This window comes from Condylostylus longicornis, unplaced genomic scaffold (genome assembly GCF_029603195.1).
Source record: "Condylostylus longicornis isolate FDR11 unplaced genomic scaffold, ASM2960319v2 ptg000038l, whole genome shotgun sequence".
NCBI classification, from domain to species: domain Eukaryota; kingdom Metazoa; phylum Arthropoda; class Insecta; order Diptera; family Dolichopodidae; genus Condylostylus; species Condylostylus longicornis.
In genome coordinates this window covers 9,082,672-9,108,533 of record NW_026578007.1, presented here as the reverse complement: position 1 = coordinate 9,108,533, position 25,862 = coordinate 9,082,672, and the positions used below count along the sequence as shown (strand labels likewise).

At 22.7% G+C, this 25,862-nt stretch overlaps 1 protein-coding gene across 4 annotated transcripts in view; it reads right to left on the bottom strand.

Annotated features, from left to right (window-relative positions):
* Positions 1–25,425, bottom strand: part of LOC129609293 (uncharacterized) — a 40,103-nt gene extending 14,678 nt beyond the window's left edge. For 3 of the 4 annotated variants that reach the window (XM_055521229.1, XM_055521231.1, XM_055521230.1), the window contains exons 1-2: positions 25,075–25,424; positions 38–1,455 (exon numbers count right to left, since the gene is read on the bottom strand). In XM_055521229.1, coding sequence (XP_055377204.1) covers positions 38–494 — 457 coding nt within the window. In that variant the 5' untranslated portion in view covers positions 495–1,455; positions 25,075–25,424. Of the gene's footprint in view, positions 1–37; positions 1,456–25,074 lie in introns of all 4 variants that reach the window. The other variant, XM_055521232.1, reaches the window with a different exon arrangement.
* Positions 25,426–25,862: the final 437 nt, after the last annotated feature.

The following is a 25,862-nucleotide window of genomic DNA, read 5'->3' as shown; positions in this document are numbered from 1 at the left end:
GAAAAAAAAAATTCCTCAAAACTAAATTTTTAATTACCAATATTAATCGAAGAATTTGACGAAGAATTCGATATAGTTCGCTGATTTCGACGCATCAAATTTTTTGTCGTTGTTATTGTTGTTGCTGTAACTGGAGTGTTATTTATTGTTTGTTGAATACTAATAATTTTATCATCTCCAATATTATTTAAGTTTCGTAGTTTTTGTGATTGACTTTGTTTAGTTATAGTACCTAAATGTTGTTTTGGTAAAATAATTCCAGTTGAATTTGTTAACTGTTGTCGTTGTACCACAGTTGAAGATCCGGATGATAATATAGATGATGAAGTTTTATTCAAATTTGTATTTATTTGTAAATTTTGGTGCTGCAACTGTTGTTGTTGTTGCTGTGGTAGTTGCTGAATAAACTGTTGTTGCTGGTGATTATTGCTATAATTAGGTGGTATAACTGATGTTTTATCAACAACAATGATACCACTAGATTGCAATGGCATCGCACGCAATTTCTATGCAATATTTTTACAATTTTTGTTTATATTTATATTTATTTTCAAAAAAAAAAAATTATAATCAAATTTTTAACACTTTAAATAAATATATGTACGTATGTATTATTATTTTAGTGAAATCAATAGAAGAAAATTATATATAATCTTTGTTTTTTTTACATTATATTAAAAATTTAATAATAATATTCAAATTTAAAAAGAAAACTAAATATTATTTGAAAAAAATAAAAGAAAAATAAAAAAAAACCAAGAACAATTCATACAACCATTAATTTTTCTTTTATTTATGATGAATTTACTTTTGTTTTTTTTTTTTCTTTTTTTTTGTGTTATTTCAGTTTTATTTAATAAAGTTGATAGTTTAATTTTCTTAAGTTTTCAATTAAGTTTTTTTTATATCATTGTATTTTTTTCACATTTAGAAGTTTTTAGTTTTTAACTTTGATTTTTTTTTTAACTATTATCATAAAAATTTTTTGAGAGTAACGATGAAACTTTCATAATTCTTTTGTTTGTAATAAAGTTTTTAGGTGGCCCCCCAATAATATGGGGGCGATGGCATTTAATATTAATTCTTTTTTTTATTTTTATATTTAATTTAATTAGAGACTTATCAATAATTGTTGGAAAAATTGAACATTTTTGACAAATTTTCTTATTATTGTATAACATCGATGCATTTTTTGCCATCACATTCAGTAACATTACGTGAAATTAGAAAATTTGGATTGCTTGGTTATCAAAAATGTGTTTTTTGATTATTTTTTCCTCCAAAATTGTGTGAACTCTTAATTTTTGTATCAATATTTTCGTTATCCAAAATTTAATCACAAAAATAAGAGGTGGTATTGATTTTTTTCCTTTTTTTTTCTTATTTTGAAAAAGAAAACTTTTCTGTTAGCTTTATAAATCCATTTTTGTGAAGCAATGTTTTTTTTTTATAAATCTGTAAAAAAAAAAAAAAAAAAAAAAAACAAAATTTTTTTAATAAAAAAATTTTATTAAAAAGAGTAAAATTTTTATAAAATTTAATTTAAATTATTAATAATAAAAATTAAGTTCAAAATAATGTTAAATTTATATTTGGTAGGCACTTTTTTCTACAAGACAGAGTTTAGACATCAAACTTTGTTCGTGCATTTTGCTTTGTACAAATTGAATGGAGTTATATTTTTTCCAATCAAACAAAAGTTTTCACATCAAACTTTTATCAAATTTTTATGAAATATTATATAATACATAAAATATATTTTGTAAGTATAATCCCTGACTAGGCGGTTGAAATATAAATTTATTTATTATTGATCAAGTAATAAAATTTAGAACTGAAATAAGGTACCCTTTCATAATTTTGAAATGGAGTATTTTGCATTAAAAAAGTAAACAAATCTATAAATATAAGACTATTGTGGTAATTGTTATACAAGAACAAGATATATTAATAAATTAATATTAAACGTGCATAATCCTAATTATGCACGTAATGAAATAATTAATCTAACTCATTTAGTTTGTTCATTATTGACGTTATATTTTGGATTATTACCGAAAATTTTTCTGTTGTTTAAAATTTTAAATAACTATTAAATAAAATTCTTTCTATAAATTACTATTAGAATATTTTTTTTCTGTAATTCAATTCATTAATTCAGTTTCAGTTGAGAATAAATGCTTCCATATGGTATTAGGGTCTTAAACGCATTTTTTGTATGCTATTCAAGAATTTATTGAAAATAGGATATAAAATTAAGGTTCAAGCCTTACTCACAACAAATTTTCAATTCCTCTTAATAACCTAAATAAAGTAACGTTATCTTAAAATTCTCTTCTCTTATTACCGGAAAATTTGTAAAAATTATGATTAGAAATATAGATTGACTATTTAATAAAGGGTATTGAACATTGTATGACTGTATTTTTAAAATTGTTGATACCTATTGCAAAAAAAAAAAAGCGAAATTATTTGTTTAGTTTCGTTCATTCTAAAGGTTTTTCATAATGAAACTGATTTTAAATGATTCAAGTAAAGAATAGAAAACAAAAAAAATTTTTTTTTGTTATTTCAAAAACCAAATTTCATTTAAATAATAGAAACACAGGTAACCCTCCTACAAACGCGGTTAATAGATTCCTGAAAATTCCAAATTATGGGAAATCGCATTATAGGAAACTTTAAACTACATAAATCAGAGTTAGGATCCTAATCGAAAAAAAATGTTTTAATATGTTTTTATTTAAGATATTTTTCTATTTACTAATTTCATCATAACAACATAAATTAAGAACAATTTATTTATTAAAACAACAAATAAAAAAAAATTATTTCACAAACGTTTTACAAATAATCACATCAGCAAATTGTTAATAATGCAATTCTTTACGACTTCTTTACTGTGCATAACGAGATTAGCATAAATTTCTAAAAACTCTTTCTTTAAAATAAAAATATGTGTGTAAATGTTTGAACGAAAAAATTCGCTGTAGTTTTGCCATCAATAAAATTATAGTCATGCTATAAGGAGGCAATACACCCGCGGATAAGCAATTTTTATTGTAAAATTAAAATAAGTACTTATGTAGTTTAAAATTCAAATGGAACCTGTTTTCACAATTTGTCAAATAAGAAATTTTCCTCATCTTGTGAACCGCGTTTTAGGAAGGTTACCTGTATGTAGAAATACATAGAGACTTAAATACATAAAATATATGAGAGGAAACAAAAAAAAAGAAAGAAAATAATAATAACAAAGAGAAAAAAAATTTTTAATTTTAGATTTCGTAATATTTTTAAAACAAAATAAAAATATAACAATATACTTATTTATAAGTTATTTCAAATATAAATTTACATATATTTATATGTACATATGTATGTAGTATATGAATAAAAATTATACTTAAAAATATTTCAATATGTACATACAAACATATTTTTGTATTGTATGGGCATAAAAAATTGTCCACTTTATTTTTAATTTATAAATAAATAAAATTAGATCAAGCTTCCCCTCGGGCCCCCGCTTTTCACCATCGCTGTTTTTATTCTCTTTTTAATCTATAAAAATTGTATTATGTACATAACAATTTCTATAAAAAAAAAAATACAATGTACATATAAACAAAAGTACAAGCGAAACTTGTACATGCATATTTTTCTAATAAACTTCTGTATATTTTAGCTCTATATATTAATAAATATTTATAAGATTTAATTTTTATCTTATTATTCTTTTAGCTCAAGCTAGACCAAATAATTTTTTGAATAAAATAAGAAAAATTTGAAATATTACACATTTAATGTATTTATATCTACTGATCTTAAGTACATAACTACATATGTACATTTGTGTATATTATAAAAAAAAAAATTTCAAATACAATACATAAAAATACTTCAGTAGTTTGAAATTAAATTCAGATTCTACAACTAAAAATGTTAAGTGTTTATGTGTAAAAAAGAAAACACACAACAGCAACAAAAATATAAAATAAATATGTAGATACATAAATAAAAAATAATATAAAAAAAAAGATAAAAATTTGAAGTTATTTTTCAATGCAAAAGATGTCGCTAAAAATATACCCAATTGTCATTTTAAAGTTTGAAAAGAAAATAAATTTTTCATCTTTTTTTTTTCTGTTCTTTTTTTTTAATTAAATAGAGACTATAGTAAAAAATAAAATTGAAAAAAAAAAAAAAACGCAGTAAAATAAATTTTTAAAATCATAATAATTTGGTTTTGATTTCAAACAAAAATTATCAATTTTAATATGAATTTCAATATTTTATTAAAATAAGGATTAAGAAAATTTTTAAAATATAAAATTAAAATTTTTAAGAAATTAATTTTTTGTGTTGATATTAATATATAAATTCATTTATTTATTTTATACTCGTATTTTTCCCTTTACAGTTAAAAGACTGCCCAATAATTAATTAGTCAGAGATCGCAAAAAACAAGGAAACTAACTTAATTGTAATTTTAACTGGCTATATTGTGATCAAAATCAAAGGATTTGTATTAAATTGAAAAGTAAAATAAAAAAGTGTTGCATAAACCATTTTAAATGAAATTGAAACCCTAATTAAGATTAAAATGGTGACTACTGATCAAAAGCTAGTAATATTTTAGTAAGTATAAAAAAATCTACAAATGAATACCTAATATTGCTAAAACGTTCCTATTATGCTTCAAAAATTACATAAGCCTACAATACAATCTGTAAACAAATTGCAATTACATACTAATAAATTTTAAATTTAGCGATAAAATATAACATTATTGTGAATGTTATAATGTGACATTGTTTACAATAATCTGTATAGAAAATGAAAAATGATCTAATATTTGAATTCATCATTTCATTTAGGAGAATAATTATAAAATAATGATAATCATTAATAAAATAATTGTAGGAAATGAAATATGTAAAAAACGGTATCTAAAATTTATAGGTAAAATTTAATATGTACTTAGACATAAATACTATAAAATATACATAAAAACATTTAAAATTTATTAGATTTATAATGTATTTGTTCGATAAATAATTGGTGTAAGGACAAATGATAATTTTAAATAAAATTTTCCCATATAAAGTCAAATATTTTCTATTGAATACATAAATACATACACACATAAATGTTTTTTTTTTTTTAAAAACATAATATTTCTTTTGATTTACACACAAATCATAATATAATTTAACAAAAAAACGATGCATTTATTAATAATCATACCTACATATATGGAATATGGATGCATAAAATTTAATCGAAAAGAAATTTTCATCAAGGTTGTATGCAAACATATAAATTATTTACATATACATACATACATACATTTGCATGGATGCATAAATTTCCTCGTCTGTAAACTCTCTTCAAAATCAGTAGTTATTGCTAAAATATACAAGTTAGAATGCTTGCAGAAAAAAAATAAAACGAAAAAAACGAAAATGGAATAAAATATTCTTTTTTTGTTAGGTTAGCTTGTTATATATTATGTAGATTACATACATACATACACATGTACATAGTAGTATGTAAGTACATTGTGCATTCTATTTTTTTTACATTGTTTTGGTTTTGTAAAGTGGTACATACTACTACAATATAGAGACTTTAATTACTTCTTTTTTCTATAAAATTAAAAAAAAAGAAATAGAATAGAAAAATTGAAAGAAAAAAAAACAAAAAAAAAAAAAGTTTTTTATATTTTGTTTTTTGTGCAAGCTATTCTATCACTAAAAATCTGGAATAAAAATAATAAATCTCAAAATACATATATATTACATATGTATGTATATATGGATGTGTTCAAGAAAAAAAATTTTGCCAATATGTACTGGGATATTATTGCACTGACTTTAAAATTGCAGTAGCACGGTTAAGCAATAAATGCTTTAAAAATTAATAAAAAAAATATCTGCGTATGGTCTTTAGTTGCAATATTTTTGAATTTTTGAAGTCAGACAAAATATTCTTATAGAGTTTAAAGAGTTTACGTTAACGAGTATATTAAGGAATGAAAATTAAAAATATTTTCATAAAAAATTGTATAAACTAAAACGCATACTTGTACTTAATAGTAAAATGAATTTTACTTTTATTTTAAAAATTTTTATGAAAATATTCCAATATATTAATGGGTTAAATTAATTTGAGTTAAGGTTGTTGTTAAATTAATAATGAGTTTCAGTGACTAGTTTCAAGATATAAAGAAAAACTAAGGGGAAAATTATTGTTAAACAGCTTTTTATAAAAAATAATCAAAATTTATGCATTAATACTCGTATCTGTCAAATTCCTGTCTTTATCTGTCAAATTGTCATTATTAAAGAAATGTTTTTTCATCGCATTGATGAATATTAGCAATAGCATATGATTATTCTCTTTCATTTATCAACGTATTATAAAAAAAAATTTTTTGATAATTCAACTCATATTATAATTTATACAAGAACTATACGGGATGAAGTTTTAAGATAAAACCAAAAATACATACATACATACATACATACATACATACATACATATTTATATATATCAACATTCAATGAATTCAATGACGATCATTCAATAAATTGTACAAAAATATAGATACATACATATAATAACTCAAACATGTACTACATAATTCATGTAAAAGAATTGGGGAAAAGATATAAAAATGATGAAGGTAAAAACAAAAAAAAAAAAAACAAGAAAAAAAAAGTTTAACCATCATAAAAATTGTGGAAAAAAAAGTTGTTTTTTTCTTTTTTATCTTCTTCTTTCTTTTCTTTATTTTTTTTTTAATGAAAAAGTAGCAAGAAGTTAGTAAAAAGCAGGCAAGTTTAGTTTCATACAAAAGCCTAACTTTTTTTCCATAATTTTTTCCTTGTTTTTCTTCTCTTCTTTTCATATAATTTTTTATTTATTTATTTAAACATTATTTTTCCCATTTATTTCATTTTTCTTTTTTTTTTGCAGTTTCTTCTTTCTTTTCATATTCATTTATAGTCTTTTAGAAATCATTGCGCAGTTGCATTAAAAAAAAAATTAAAAAAAAAAAATTATAGCTGAACAAAATAAAACTTTAGTAAGTATCAGTGTTGCCATTTTGAAATATTTCCTTCAAAATTATATTAGTACTACGAGTATGTATGGTAGATTGGAAAGGTTCTTTTTGAATCTTTGTTTATTTTGTTGGAAAAATTTTGTGTCACAATATTTCAATTGGTTCTTTTTGTAGGAGATACTCTTCTTGGAGTTTGTTTTAATTTTCAAAATGCAACAATCATCTATTGTGAACTTTTATAATTTTGTGCATTTTCCCCAAAAAAATACTGTTTACTGATACTTAAACTGTCAAATATTTGATCACAATCCCCATTCTAATGAGTCATATGATGCAACAGTAAATTGTTGTTTTGTGAGTTGAGTTTAAACAAGTTAGAAGGCAAAATGAATTATTATATTTTAATATGGATTAATTTTTTCATATATGTAGGTATTTGGACAATTTTTTTTATGTCAAAATGATTTTAATTTTTTTTTTGCATGGCAACCCTTTTAAGCATTAAAAAAAAAATTGAGAAAAATAATCATAGAGTGAAAAAAAAATTGAAGGAAAATGGAGGTTACAATTTCTACAAGAATTTTTTTTTTGTATAGAAAAACTAAATACTTATTGAAAGAGAGTGAAATATTTCATATAGAAAATTATTTAATTTGTGCTATACATATAAATATGTAGGTATGTATGTTAAATATTTTAGTCTTGAATATACTTTGGATCACCAGAAATAATATACATACATACATACATTATACTAAGTATGTATATTATAATATGTACATACATATATATTTTAATATTTTTACATTATATTTACAAACAAATGTAACAGTTGCACGTAAGTACATAGAAATAAATTTGTTCCATATTAATTCAAATAGATAGGTATACTACAAACAATATTAATGTATTGTAATAATAATACGAGTATAATAATAAATATTTTTTTAATAAAATAAGTGGAATTTTTTAATTTATATTTAATATACATAGGTACTTGTATGTACTTAAATATTAACACTAGAACTGCCACAACAAATTAATTTTATTCGAATTACTGCTTTTAAAAATTAATATAAGTACAGAATTTATACGAGTATTGAAATGATTGACATGAATGGTTCGATAATAATCATAGTTGTAAAAAATTAATAACCAATTTATAAAAATTAATTGCTCCATATTCCATTTTACATAAGCTATAAGGCACATAAGGTAAATAATTTAATAACTATTCTTTAATCTAATTATAGAATATTTCGTTAGATCGTTTTACTTTAGGTTCAAATTTCTTTTATTCCGAAATGGTTCAATCAATAATTTTAAATTAAGTATTGAAAGATATTGAACACCTCTTTTTTAATTTCTATTAATGTCGTTTTCAATACAAAACTTACATATATGCATATTTAGAAAAAATATAAATATTTTGCTATTGGATTGTAAAACATTGAGTAAAAACAGAATTTCCAAAATATTTTCAAATTTTCATATTAAAAAGCGATCGACCGATCGGTAATTCTAGTGTTACAAAAAATTTATGACATTATAATGACAATTTTATAAAGACGTGCAGATATGCAAGTTTTATGCATTCATACATACATATGTAATTATTATTGTGCAAATTATAAAGTTGTACATTGTAATTTCTAAAATAGCACATCATAAATTTTTCTTATACACACATATATACATACTAATGCATTTTTCTTCTATAAAAATATTTTATATAGATGTACACATACATAGTAAAAATAGGAAGATTTTTTATAATTTAAAGTAGAAAAAATGAGTATTTAAACTTTTCTTTTTTTCTTTAAAATAGAAAAAAAATCTTCAAAGAGTAATGAGAAAAGAAAATTCGAAAAATTAAAAAGTATCTTGTATTAAATTTTCATTTTTTTTTTTTTTTTAAGATTAAAATGAACATCGAACAGTTTTGTTCGTTTTTTATACCCTGCACTTCGTGAAGGGTATATTAACTTTGGTATGGAGTTTGTAACTACTTGAAGGAGTCATCTGCGGTATGGACATATATATATATTCTTGCTCAGCGTAAAATTCTGCGTCGATTTAGACATGTCCGTCCGTCCGTCCGTCCGTCCGTCCGTCCGTCCGTCCGTCCGTCCGTCCGTCCGTCCGTCCGATCGCACGATAACTCAAAAACGAATAATGCTATCGACACCAAACTTTCACAAGTTTTTTCTTTTGTGCCAAGGACGAGCCCTATTGTTATTGGACTAATTCGGACAACGGGTTCGGGTAGCTGCCATACAACTCAAAGAGTTTATTTTAAATATTTCGAAAACTAATAAAGCTATAAATATAAAATTTTGTATACATGTGTCCAATTATATTCTACACATGCTCTAAAAATTATAATGGGATGGCTGCACCGGTTCGGGTGGCTGCCATACAACTCCAACAGCAAATTTTTTATATTCGGCAAAATAATAAAGTCAGATTCATGAAACTTGGCAGTCATGTGTCCAATTATAGGTCAAATATATTTCTGAAGTTTTAGAAGAATTGCTTGACAGGTTCGGGTACCTGCCATACAACTCCAGAAGCTAATTTTAAATATTTGGAAAAATAATAAAGTCAGATTCATGAAACTTGGCAGTTGCGTGTTCGATTGTAGATCAGATATATTTGTAAAGTTTTAGTGGAATTGCTTGACAGGTTCGTGTACTTGCCATACAACTCCAAAAGCTTATTTTAAATATTTGCAAAAATAATAAAGTCAGATTCATGAAACTTGGCAGTTGTATGTCGAGTTATAGGTCAGATATATTTCTGAAGTTTTGGTGGGATTGCTTGGCAGGTTCGAGTAGCTCCCATATAAGTCTAAAAGCTTATTCTTAATATTTGAAAAAATAATAAAGTCAGATTCATGAGACTTGGCAGTCGTGTGTCTAATTATAGGTCAGACACATTTGTAAAGTTTTGGTGGGATTGCTTGGCAGGTTCGAGTAGCTCCCATACAAGTCTAAAAGCTTATTCTTAATATTTGGAAAAATAATAAAGTCAGATTCATGAAACTTGGCAGTTGTGTGTCCGATTGTAGATCAGATATATTTGTGAGGTTTTAGTGGAATTGCTTGACAGGTTCGAGTACTTGCCATACAACTCCAAAAGCTTATTTTAAATATTTGGAAAAATAATAAAGTCAGATTCATGAAACTTAGCAGTTATATGTCGAGTTACAGGTCAGATATATTTCTGAAGTTTTGGTGGAATTGCTTGACAGGTTCGAGTAGATACCATAAAAGCCTAAAAGCTTATTCTTAATATTTCGAAAAATAATAAAGTCAGATTCATGAGACTTGGCAGTCATGTGTCTAATTATAGGTCAGACATATTTGTAAAGTTTTGGTGGGATTGCTTGGCAGGTTCGAGTAGCTCCCATACAAGTGTAAAAGCTTATTCTTAATATTTGGAAAAATAATAAAGTCAGATTCATGAAACTTGGCAGTTGTGTGTCCGGTTGTAGATCAGATATATGAAGTTTTGATGGAATTGCTTAACAGGTTCAGGTACTTGCTATACAACTCCTAAAGCTAATTTTAAATATTTGGAAAAATTATAAAGTCAGATTCATGAAACTTGGCAGTCGGATATCCAATTATAGGTCAGACATGTCCGTGAAGTTTCTATAGAATGACTTCACGGGTTCGAGTAATTGCTACACAATAACGAAAGGTGCAGGGTATAATTCAATCGGTTTATACCGACTGAAACGTTTTTACTTGTTTTTTCATTATTTAAGAAAATAAGGAAGAGAATAAAAAATAATGAAAGTAGGATGCAAGTATATATATATGTACATATGTATTTAAAAATAGCATTTGTATATATGTATATATGTGTGTATATATGTATATTTGTTTATATTTTGTTTGTAACAACTAACAAAATACTTAATATCTTGATAAATTTTAATATGTGGCAATTTAAGGTAATTGTATAAAAAAAATATGAAGAATAAAAGTACAGCAATTTTCATGTATGTACATATGTATGTAAGTATAATATAAGTAAGTATATAAACTAGTATAAACAGTTGTACTATATTACTTTATGGTCATTGAATTCAATTGAAAATGTAATAATAAATGTTTATAAAAGTTGGGAGTCATATAATAAATTTGTCGTTAAATAAGTTGTAATATATACATAAACGGATATATACATAATAATCGATTATATATACATAATAATCGAATATCCTCTATATTGGAAATTGAAAATAATAAAATTATTGGAGTTATTATATTTCCCAAAAAAAAATAAAGCATCAAATTTGCTGCATAGTATAAAATTTTTCGCAAGAGAACACCAAATTTTAAAGAAGATTACAATTGTGGAGATATATGCATGTACGCATTATAACTGCAACAAAACTACGTTTGCCTATAATCTATATATAATATTGTAATATACATTGAATTTATTGATATTGCATATGAAGTTTGTGCGAGCATAACACCAAATGACATCTTAAAATTCAATCATTCAACAAAAAGTTTATTTTGTACTGATTTTTTTTTTATTTACGTTGCCGTCAAATCAACTGTGACAAAGGAAACATTAAGCATAATATAAATTTTTCTATGCTCGAAATACTCATTAATCTGTTTTAACATTGTAGTATTGCAATTGGGTGGATAGATAACAAGTGAACATTAATTTTAAATAGCAAAACGAGTAGCCAGATGAGGCAGCTATTTGAAAATGAAATCGAATGACCTTCAAATTAATGTAAGAAATTAACATTTTATAGAAAAAAATATAATAATAATTTTTTTTCTATAAAATTTTATACACTATGACAGAAATCAAAATAAATTAAGAAATCAAAATAAAAATACTAAAAATTAAAACGTTTAACTAGTACTAGACACAAAAAGAAAAGAAAAAAAAAATTGTTTGTTCAATTACTTTTTATCGTCACTGTAAACAACAAACAGATTCAAATAATTTCAAATAATGTACGGTGAAAATTCTCGATAAAAAATGATGAAAATTCGATAAAATTTTTCCTTTATATTTTTGTTGTTGTTTTTCTTCTTTTTCTATGTTACCTTTTTTTTTTTTGTTTTCTGTATTGCAATATTGCATTTTTTTTTTCTTTTTTTTTTATTATCATTTGTTGCGTTGCGCTGTAAAATCATAAAAAATTTTCTTTTTCATATCATATTTTTGTTTGTAGTTCAAATATGCACACATCAAATTTATTTTTTTTTTAGAAACAAAAAGTACGCAAACACGAGAAATGAAAAATTAAAAAATTTTTAATTATTATGTTTGTTATTCTTCTTTTTCTTAAATAACAGTGAATTTAAAATTAAATCTTTAGTATTAAATGTTCATTGATTTTTAGTTAACCATTTCTCGAACATTTTTCAAATTTTCTAATAAGCATTTTATGATTCAATTGAATATCATTTTGAAAATTATTCAAATTTTACCTATACACCAAAAACATACATTTTTTGTTATATAATTTATTTCGTCATATGGCAATCACCCACCTAAAAATTCTCATATTATATTTTGCCAAAAATAAATCTAAAAAAAAATGAAGAAAACAAAACAAATCATCTAATTTTAATTAAATTAATCATTTCTTTTTGTTCAAATCAAATTAAAAGAATAATATACCTAAATTTCCAAATATGAATGTATACATGTGTATACACGTATCAGAAAATAATGGCTTATCCCCTTACTTATTGTTATTATAGATTATTTAAAATAATTAAAATATTTATTAAAAATCAGTGAAAACAAATAACAAATGGCAATAATTCTAATAATACGCAAGAGAATACCAATGTAATCTCATAATTGTGAATTCGTATGTATCTAATCCAATAAATACAAATTGAAATATTAAAAACATTTCTAAAGAAAAAAATTTCAAAAATCAAAAAATAATGAGCAGGTAATCTGTATATTGCGAAAAGGTGAATGTGAAAACAGTAACATACTTATCTGCACTAGTAAAATCACGAATTTTCTTTGTGAGTCAGTTAAATAGTACACCTTGCGATGAAAAGCTTTGCAATATCGCACCAGTGATAATAATATTAATGTACGTGAATGACTGTATTTTTAAAAATTAAACAATATTGTGAATTAAAAATTGATGAGTCTCCCCAGTATGCCAAATAATTTACTTATATAAATATATATAAAAAAAAATAATTTTAATAAAGATTTTTAAATTTCAACAAAATAATGAATGGATTTGTAAAATTTATGTACAATCAATCCATATTATGCTAGACGCATGACAAAACGTGACGGCTTGTTATCCAAAATTTTGTAATATTCTGAATAAAATCAATTCTAATCACTTGAAATTCTGTACTGAAAAACAAAATACTTTTCATGGATATCCTACCACTTGAAGTGATGCACGTATGCATAATTATTTCTAGTTGGGAACAATTAAATTTAAAGCTTATTATTTATAAGAGAATTTATTAATAATCTACAACAAGAATAGTAAGATAAAAAATCGAGTGGTTCCAATAGTAATAATTTACTTTAGCAATAAGAATCATAAGACACACAAAATTGATCTTAAATTTTATTTTCAAATATGAAATATTATCTCGTACACCCTATTTATTAATAAAAAAATAATGTCCCGAAATCCTAATCTATCATGCAGCATGAAAAACATGTACGAAACAGAAAGAAGTTCAAGAAAAACTGTAATGAAAATTTCTTATTTATGAATTTCAATTAATTGCACAATTTGAATTTTGATAATTCGTTTTAAGCTCAACTTTAGAACTTTAAAATATTTGTTTCTTTGTCGTCACAATGTTAATAACCAAATGCTTACTAAATATTGAAAATTGCTTAGTAATAATTTAAAAATAAATTTAGAATTTCAGCAAAAAAAAAATAATAAAAAACAATTTTATTTTACCGCCAAATTAAAAGTCACCTCACAAAAACTTAAATAACAAAATCATCAATTAATAAATTAAAACGTACATACATACATACATAAAATATTTTTAATAAATTAATAGTGAAGAGCTTTTATTTTACTTAATTGCATTACTTAAAAAACTTAATCATTAACATACATTTTATGTTTATCTTTGTTTCAATTAATAAAAAATGTAGATAAATGTATAAAAAGATATAATTACAACCACCCCAATTTTAATAAAAAAAAAAATTATTACCCCTTCTCTTTTATTAAAATATAATTGAAAAAAAAAAGATGACAAAATGGCAAAGTTGAATTGAAATTGTTGATATTTGTAAGGGTTGTAATAAAAAAAAATATTAAAATTTTTGTTTATACTCAAATTATCTATTAAAGAAAAGTCTCGCTCTTATTCCCTAAAGCCCATCAACCGAATAAAGTCAATTGTCAAATAAGAAATTTTAGTTTTAAAAAACCTATCACGGTTAATGATGTGTCCCGAATATTATGTTCGAATTTTTTTTTAAAGAAATTCAATTTTTAGTGACATTATAACCATATTTTTTGTCTAAAATCTTGAATAACCGGTTCAATAATCAATTTTTAATCAGTAATTATTTTGTTCTTTGGTATTGGCCATAATTGTGTCAATTTCTTTTGCCCATAATTTTTCAATTTAAACCTCATTGTTATTAAAGTAAACAATAATATAAAGCACATAACAGCTTAATAAAATTCATGTGTTTTTTGTCAGTGTTTTAAAAGTGCTGATTTTGTTTTTTCGATAAATTATTTTGGAGTAAAAAGAATTATAAATATTCAAGTTCATTTTGTAAATTTTAATCTATCGGAAACTTTTCATATTAACAGTTAGCAAATTTTTCGAATTGAAATCGATTGTCATATTTCATTAATTCATTATTTGTCGAATTCGAAACCAATGTGAGTTAGAAGCCTTTTTAAAAAAATAATTCAGGTTTTTAATTACTAATTCTACCGCAATAAATTTTGTATAATGCCAGAAATGAAATCTAAAGTTTGCATAAATGAGCACGTTTTAAATTTCGGTAGGTTTTTTTTTTTTGCACTTTAATTATTTGACCACTACTGCACAAAGAATTTTATAACTTTACTATTTATAATACAGCCACAATAAATTACTAGTGTAGAATAAGCAAAAAAAAAAATTTTTTTAATAAATTGTTTATAATTAAATAAAATATTGTATTTAGTATCTATGTACTTATATAAACATGCACATGTATAATATATTAAAAACAAAATTTATTGATAATAAACTTTTAGAAAATAAAATCACCGATTTGAAACAAATAATAAAACCTTTTATAATAAATTAAATATATGTATGTATGTATGTATATAAATATAATTATATCTATGTATAATTCAAAAATATTACAAAAATATACAATAATATCAAAAGTAATTTACATATTTAATAGACTTACCTAGAAAAAAGAAAATGAAATGAAATTAAAAACAAAAGGAAAATAAGTAAGTATGTATATGTATGTATATAAAAATTTTATATTAAAAAATTAATATTGTATTCAAACTTGTGACCTGCAAATAAAACTGTACGAATCATGAAAAAACACTAAAAAAAACAATTGAATATTGATAAAATTTATTACTTTTTGCAGACTGAGGTGATTGTCATCAATGAGAGAAGGACTGAATAAATTGTGACATTTAACCGTTTCAAAGACCTATTATATTTTGAATAATGAAATCAATTTATTGAATTTGGCAAAGTTTTAATGAGAATAAAGTAACCTATATTATTTGCAATCTGACAAACTTTGTTTCCACATACTACACACCATCAGACTCAGATTAAATGTTAGATTTTGGCGTATATATAAACAATACAGTACCTATAATATTTAATTTATGAACGTTAAATATAATATTGCAAATATAGAAGCATCAAACACAATTTATATAATTATTGTAATTTTCATTTCTATCTTGCTCTTGATCAGGTCTATTTTGTTGCTATATGCGGTGCAATTTAATTAATCAAAATAATTTTAATTAAAAAAAAAAAATATAAGTATTTATTAAATATAAATTTAATTTTCACAACTATCAATTAAATAAATTAATTAGCTAAGTAAATTTTCAGCTCAGAATGCATATGTAATGAAAATTTAAAGTCAAATTAACATTTTATTAATTTTTTTTATAGTTTTACTCATAATGTAATTGTAAAACCATAAAGGAAATTAATGTTTTATATTACAATAAATTTTGTGATTATCAAATTTCAATAATTGTCGGCGCGGCGCTACTGTGCATAACATACTAAGTATAAGTAATGTGATATAAATATATGTATATTTACGTTAATGCATTATATGCATATCCATATGGTAAATATCAAATAACTTAAAAAATAGAAACACCATTATAAGGTTAAAATATAACACAAGAAAGATAATAATAAATATAATCGAAAAATATAATTCGATATTATAATTATCGACGTATATGAATGCACATTTGTAATATGTAATTAAAAAATATATAGTAGAGTTTGATAGTTTCATTATTTATTTTGTAAGTAACATACAATTTAACATAAATAAAATATATATATACAAAGTTCATTTACGGAAAAACAATTTTCAAATTGGACCACAAAATATAAAAAAAAAAAATATAGTAATATAAATTAAACAGGGGAGGAAAGAGTAATCGACATTAAAAAAAATATTATATATATATATGTATATATATAAAAGAAATTAAATGTAATGTACGTAAATGTATATGTACTAGTATAAACAGTGAGCGTCAAAACAAAATGCCAAAATTTTTATTAATTATTCCGATCCCATTTATATTTTAGGCTCATATCAACATTGCCACAAAAAAGTAAATAAAAGAAAAAAAATGAGTGAATGATACAAGGCTATATTATTAATTTTTTTTTTTTTTTTTAAGATGACACCCAGCTTTCTTCCATAAAAAATTGCAATGCAATGGTAACTGTTTTTGACAGTTAATTTTCAATGATGACACCAAAAATGAGATGCTCACAAAAATGTGAATGATAAAAATAATCACGACAGATTCCTTAATTTATAATAATTTCAACAATGCATTGAAAATAAAACATTGCAAAAAAAATAAAATTATGTACATATATTTAATTATAAACCAAAAAATTCGTTTCAGCACAAAAAATAACCAACAAAGAAAAGAGAGTCGAGACATATAAATTCGAAAAGTTTAATCTGTATTAGAATATTATGCTTGTTTTTTGATATCATGTCTAGCTTTGGCCTTAAATCAGAACGTACTTTTCAAGTATACGTGCGACATTAACGTAAATAACGAATAGGTTTCAAATTACAGAATATCATTAATTGCGGCGTCATAAAATCAAGAGGCACAAAATTTATTACATGAATTTTAAAATATTTTTTTTTTTACTATTTTAGTATTCGAAAATTGATATTTCTTTACATTCCACTTTTTTATTAAAATCTAGTAAATTAAAAATTGAGTTGTATATATTTTTTTAAGGCTCACTGTATATCATTCACATTTACACGTTTATGTAGTTTGTAAACTATTTCTTTTTAATCAAATAAATTTGTTTTATTTAAAAAAAAAACGAAATACGGCTCATAATTAGAGAAAACTATAATGTATAGATGAAGTTTATCAAAGATTATGTTTTAAAATAAATAGCCTGTAGTTCTAAAATAATCTCTTAAACTTAATTTGGATGAAACATAATTTGTTTTTTATTAAAAACGAAATTTTGTTTATTTTTATTTTCGTTTATTTTTATTTATTTTCGAGACAATTTCGTTAAGTAATTTTGATTATATGACAATCGCTTGAATAGAATACAATCGAATTAAGCAAAATTTGAAAAAAGTTAAGAAGTGTTAAATACTACGTATAATAAAAATACATATACTACACATAATAAAAAATAAAAGACTTGATTTCGATATTTTTTTATAAAACCAGTGTTTCTTAATTTTTATAAATTTGTGAAATGTGTTCTAGTTCTTATTCCCAAAATATGTTTCAATATTTTTCAATTTTAAAAATTTCATGTTATTTTATTCAACTATTAGCGCATAGAATCCAGATTTATATAAAATATTTTAAAATAAGAATTTTGATTATTATTAATCACAATCAATTGATGTTGTCAAAATATACCAATTTACAAATAATGGGAAACTGTAAGAAATACCCTTAAAACTTGTTAAAGAATAATCCAAAAAATTATTTGTATAACTTTTTAATCTGTCTTCGTATTTATTTATTTACATATTTGCGTTATTGTTTTCTTTTTCCTTCTTAAATAATTCAGTGCTGTTTTTTATTGTAAGAGTTCAATTGAAAGTTTTATTTTTGTTAAAGGCATTTTAAATTTAAAAAAAAAATTAAATAAGTTTAAATGAATATTAAGGTACAAATATTGAATCAATAAAATTAATACTATGGAAAACTACATACTAAGTACATATGTATGTATGCACATTATATACAAATATATTAAAAAAAATGTTCGTTTTATTAGTTAATTCCATTTTATATAATTTTTTATTATAGAAAGTGTAGAAACAAAAATTGAATATGTGTTAAAATGAAATGCAATCAAAAAGTTTAGTTATATAACATCAAAATTAAATAGAATTTAATTAAAAAAAATTATTAATAGAACTAAAAAAAATTTGGCAAGTTCTTAGAAAATTTACTTCTAAAAATTATGATTGCTGAACTTTAAAAACTTTTCTTGAATAACAAATGTCTCTACATGTCAAACTGTTGCAGTTCAAATTGAATTTTCGAAAAGTCACTCACCCTTATACTGTTAATCGTATCAATTAGAGTACTGAGATTTTATATAAAATATTTAAGTTATATTTAAAATATACAATATAGCACTTCGAATTTCGAAATTAATTTTATTCGAAAAACTGAAAATTTTTGAATAAGAAACCATTACTTACGTCAGCTGGTGCGACTAACAGAATGTGGGTGATATTCTTATTATAATATTTAAATTATAAGTGTTAAATAAAAATTAAATCTAGAAACATCAATAGGAAATTCAATAGGAATATAAAAACATATGAACATGTAATTTTTTGTATACACATATAGAATAGTTGGGTCTCGGATAAGTGTAAATTATCTTATAATGAATTTAATAGGCATTGAACTACAATCGAAATGGGTTAGCCATTGGCTTGTATTTGCTTTACGAAATTCGAAATTTTGTAGTTAACTATAATTCCGATTATAATTGTAATTACGATCATGGGATTAGTTTTAAATTTTAATTATTTACTTAATAATTTCTTTTCACATTAGGCCCTTAATACTTAATCTTTTTGAGTAAATTTATAGGTCATACAAATTTTTGATCCATAGAAATTTATCGATCATACAAATTAATTGATCATTCTTTTATAAACATTACTATAAGCTTTATTCTTTTTAATTTTTCAATATACATACAAACGTCCATAATGTAAAAATAGTCACAAATTTAATGCGCAATTTAGAAATAAGTATACATGGTATTTAGATATAAAATATCACATTTGGACAGTAAGTAAATTTTAGAAATTCATAGACATATTAATACATGTAATTATTATATTTGTATGTACAGATTTTAATATAAAATAAAATGTATAAACAATTTGAAATAAGTACCTAATAAAATTTTAATTCTGTAAAATAAGTAAGAAGTATGTATGTATAAAAAAATAATAAGATAAAAAGAAAATTTCAAAAAATTTCAATTTATTTTATATTATTAAACATAAGCGCGCATATTAAATCTTTGACATACATACATAATAAAATAGTATAATAAAACTGGTCGGAATAAAATTTTTATTCAACATAAATGTTTAAAACAATTGAATTTTTTAATAAAATTAAAAAAAAAAAATAATTAAGTATTTGCTTTTTCTGACTAAATTCGTTAAAACCCATTTCTTTAATTTCATAAATATGACAAATAAATTTTGGTGTTTCTAAGAAGTAAAATCCATCTATATTTCAGTGAGAACACTATTGATGAAACCCATAAGATTTACTTATTCTACAATTTTTAGAATTTACTACATGAATTTTTCATTGGCATTAATTGAAACTGATCTTGATTAAGGTGATTTTATTCAAAGAGAAAAAAAAAGACATTTAAATTTCAAATTGAATAAGTATTCAGTATATGTACACATATATACATATGGACAGATACGTCAAATCAAATTCGGACACTTAAAATATTGAAAACCATTTCTGTTGAAACTCATTCATTCTTTATGTGTCACAGTTTTTTTTTTTATTTTTTAATCAATTTAGAGTCAGAAATTTTGAATTAGGTTTTAAATTGCAGAGTGAGACTTAGATTTATTCACATTTTTTGATATTTAGAAAATTTATGTGCGCACAGTATGAGCTTTATATTCTTATTAGGTAATTATTTAAAATAGTATATATTTTAAGAGCTAATTTGTCAATTTTTTGCAACACATTTCAAGGCTTAAATTAATTGAAAATATTTTATACAAACATATTTAAAATAAACAAGCTTTAATTTTATATCCAGATACATAGATTTTTTACCAATATTAAAGAATAATATTATCTAAGCTTAAATTTATGTTTTACAAGGTGTTCGAATTTGACAGGACGTGGAGTGTATATTGTCATTTTAATTGTAGCATTTATTTTAATATATGTATGTTCTCATATGAATGCAAATGTAAGCAAATAATAATATAAATGTTTCAATAATAATAATAAATGTATAATCTATCAATACAAAAATTTCGAATTGGAATTATTAAAATATATTTAAAAAAATATAAAAACAAAACTAACCCTAAACTAATCATAATATTGGCAACCATTCCCTGGGCCCCTACCAACCATATCGTTTACATGTCAATATAGTAGTAGATAAGCACACACATACCTATGTGATTCAAAAAATCTGGGCCTTAAAACAAAATTTTAGTTGCGCCTTTAATATAAACTATTTTAGATTTTTTTTTTTTTTGTAAATTATAATAATGCAATATTGTGATTTTTAATATAAGAGTTAGAGTTACGTTGATAAAACAAGAAGAAAGTGGTGAAAATAAGAAAAATATTGTAATATTTTTGTATTTAATATTTTATGTTTTAAAAACATGCGCATGCATAGCTCGTTATTCTTATTATTATTTTTCTTCCTTAATTTTTTTATGTATGTACCTACCTAAATATATATGATGAATGCATTATTTTGTGTATAAGTAAAATTGTAGGTACATACCTACCTAACTATACCTATCATCTACCTTCGTAGAATATAATATACATACTTATCTTCCTATAATACAATTAAAAGGGTTTACGTGAAGAATTTGAAAATTGTTTTCAAATTTAATTCTCTCTGGCAAAAATCACAATTCAAAGTGGCATTTATTCTTATTCCAAATTTATTAATCTTGACTTTAAATTTATTTTAGGAAAACCTTGTGAAAACAGTGCTTAAATTCTATGAATGTGCTGCTATAGCTGGTATAAAAGCTTTTTTATTTTACATCATCGGCATTAAAATTTTAGAGTATTTATGATGAAATTTATTTATAAGTACGTTTCTATATTACTTCATATTAGAATAATAATTTTCACATTTACATGTATAGATACGTTAGGTAAATAGGTACCTCGATACATATTATTATTAATATAATCAAAAAAAAAACAAAATTGGCGTTTTATAAAAGACCATTTTTCGCTTCATTTTTTTTATTCTATTGTATTAAAAAAAAAAATTGTACAGTGTACACACACCACCTATTAAAAGAGTATGCCATCATATCAAACATAGCCAGGCAGCCAAGGCAGGCAGCATTTCTGTATCGAGTAAACAAAACAAAAACAAAAAAAAATTATAAAAGGAAAAAAAAATACGCCATTTCTATATAGAAATTAAAGCGATATAGAAAAAATTGAATACAAAACAAAAACAGAAAAAAAAAAGAAAAACAAGAGTTTATTTCCTCTATAAAACAATGACAAGCAGCGAGAAGATACGAAACTATTTACATGTGTAGTTGTTTGTTGTTTATATTTATAAAAGTACATATGTATAACACAAAAAAAAAAAAGATTTATTGTAAAAAATCAAGGGATTTGAATTCTTTTTTGAGGATCTATTTGAGATGACAACGAAAAAAATAACATTTATTTTTGCATTATCTATATATTTAAGAGATTGAGAATTCGGGCATGGCTCATATAATTATTATTGAATATTTATAAAATATGAAAAATTTTCTTCTAAATTTAATTTTAGAAAACACATCATCAAAACTGCAACACAAGGGGTATACATAAAATCAAAACTACAACAACAGGGGTGGGTATAAATAAACAAAAAAAAAATTTTTTTTTAGTAACATTTTTTGCCAACTCTTCACTCAAAAATCAATTCATTTCACTTCAACTAAATGCAAATTGAATTAACAGAGTAAGTAATAGTTAATTTTAACTAAAAATCTTTTTAATACAAAATATAACTATAATAATTTAATACAAACAAATTTGTTTATACATATGTTTGTATGCCAAAATGTTTAAGTTTATGTGTATATGTAAATATATATCCATATGATAAAAGTATGTACATATTAACAAAAACAAGTTTTACTTAAAGGATAAATTAACCAGTACAAAATTGAAAAGAAAATAGAAATTGACGTATTTGAAGATAGCCCAAACACTTTTATAATAAATATTTTTGTACATATTTATGTATTGATTGTATTTTAAGTAAATATATAGCTAAAATACTTTTGTAATGTGGCAATAGTATTTAATTTAAAATAATCTACTTTTATTTAGTTGATATTATTTGTTATCTGGGAAATTTGTACTATTATCTACACAATAATTTGACACAAATAAAAATATTCTCTCTCCCACTTTTTTACTTACATATATTTATATATCAAAAATTATTATGACATAACATTAATTATAGTAGAGACGCACACACAAAAACACCATAGACTTATATTATATAGCTTCGCTTAAGTGAGTGTAGTCTACCTACTATAGAATTAATTCTATTATTTAAAAAAAAAAAATCATTTCCTTTTTTTGTGTAAGTTTTATAGAGAAAGAAAGGGAAAATGGCAGCTTTTTTATTTATAATACCTATTTAAAAAAAAAAAAATAATAATAATAAACACAAAAAAATAAAAATAAATTGATGCCTAAAAAAAAAATTAAAACAAAACAAAAAAAAAAGTATAAATACTAGCGCGTTTCAACAAATTCAATTAGGTGCTGCTGCTTTTGCTTCTTTAATTCTTATATGATTGAAATGAATATTTACATATTTGTAGTTTTTTTTCCCTCTCCCACATTCTGTGACTGTGATATGTTTAGAAATAATGGTACATATTATATATATATATATTATGAATTTTGCTCTATATAAAAATTTCTTTACATATATATATATATTTAAATGCATATAAAAACTTTTTTATCTATTTATATTTTATATGTGGGAATAAAATGTACATACATATACACTAAAGTATTAATGAAAAAATTTGAAAATATTCATTGGTTTTATACACGTTTTACTAAAAAATTTCCTCTAAATCAGAAAATAAAATAACAAAAACAGTAAAGAATTGTCACTTTCATTCTGAAAATATAATTTAATATTAATTCTAACCAATTTTAATTAGAATTTAATGTGAACTTTGTTATTTATTTAATAAAATTTTTAAAGGAAATTTATCTTTCCAAAAAAAAAAAGGAGATAAAAATGAAAAAGAAAGCAAAACAAATCTATCCATTTAAAAAATCTACTACTCTTTCTTTTCTTCCTTGCCATTTGACAATTTTTTAATAAACAAGAATGAGATAGAGATAGAAAATCGATACTTTTTTTTTCTTTCCTTTTTTTTATTCAGTTTTACCAACTCACAAAAACTTAATTTGTAAAATATGTGAAACACATACAACACTACTTCAATAAAACCTCGCTCACTCAATTTTATAATTCACAATACACAAATACACAAAATTAAAAGAAAAACAAAAAATAAAAATAAGACGTAATTAAAAAAAAAATTCTATTGAAAAAAAAAGAACCTTATCTGTTTCATTCTTTCAACCATATTTAGTATTAAAATGACACTATGAAAGAAGCGTTCAACACAATATTTGCCCATTTTTTTTTCATATATAAAAAAATAATAATAATAATAAAAATTTTTTATTTATATGACATGCGCGTTTCTTTTGCAATATCAACACTTGCGCAAAATTTCGTATACGTATATCTTCAGACGTTTCAAAAAAAAATCAATGTATTTAGGCATTTTTTTTTATTAGTGTTTTTGTATTTTTTTTTTTTCAGACGAAAATAAAAATGGCAGCACGCTATAGATCATCATTTAGGGTTTATTTTTTTCTCGAAAAATCGCCTTAAATCAAAATTATAACAATTTGAAAATAATTTAATTTCAAAATAATTTTAACAAGTCATCGAATGAAATCATTTTGAAAGGAGAAATTAATCTTTTTCTGGGAGAAAAAGTAATATGAAAATTTTTAGGCCGTGCAAAATACTATGAAAAAAAAAGCATCATGGCGGATGTACTATTTGATAAAAAATTTTTGTCAACATCATAAAAATTCATTTTTTTCTAAATATATTTGAGAGATATTTTATAATTGAATTGTTTTTTAAAAATTTAATATAATTATCTACCAAAAAAAAATTAATATTAAATTATCAAAATACGCCATCTTTATTTTTTTAAAGAATTTTTCTTTAACCATCCAATTAAAGCCTAAATCTTTATTATTTATATTAAAAAAAATCCTGCAAAACAATTACTATAATTGTTGTAAACCACGTAAATAGGTAACGAAATTAATTTTTTTTTTTTAATTATACAATCTATGTAAGATTTTTAAAATGAAATTATACTTAGTACATATTAAGACTTACTTTTTCCCTTAAGGAAAACGTTTAATAGTTTCATATTATTTGTATAGGATTTTTAAAACACTTCGAATATTTTTGTTTAGTTTAATTATAAGATCGATTTACAATTGCATTTTAGAAAATATTAGTCTTAAGATTTTTAAGACTTAAAATTTTCCAAAACGCGAAAAATGATTTTAAAAAAATGTCAACAAATTTATCCCGCACTTTTAAACGTTTTCAATAAATTTTCATTTTTAAACTTAATTCACTTGCTTTTAATTCACTATAGTTTTTGATTTATTTTTGAAAAAAAAGTTGTTTTCACAAAATTTCAATTTGAAAAATTCTTTTCTTTTCACCACTAAAAAAAAAGCACTTCGATCTTTGCAGTTCACAAAGTTTAATAAAACTTGTACTTCGATGTATTTTTTTTCCTTTTAAAAAATTTTTTAACGCACACTATCATAAGTAATCTGTGCAATATATATTCAAAGGTGTGACAGAAACAAGTATAGTTATTGTTGAAGAGAGAGATATATAATATCTAACTAAAAATAAATGTAGCAACGAGTAACGACATATTAAGCACAGTGACATCTTTCAATTGAAATTAAAAACGAAATTCAATACGTCATATTATATTAATCTAGTATACATAATGTCATTTGCGTACATAAAAGATGTCGTTCAAGAATTATTAGCATAAACTCTTATTCATGGAAATTTTTTGATTTGTTCTTGACTCGATACTTTTCTTCTTTTTATCAAAAAGTCTAAACTCAAAGTTAATTGAAACTCTGTGTGTTTCT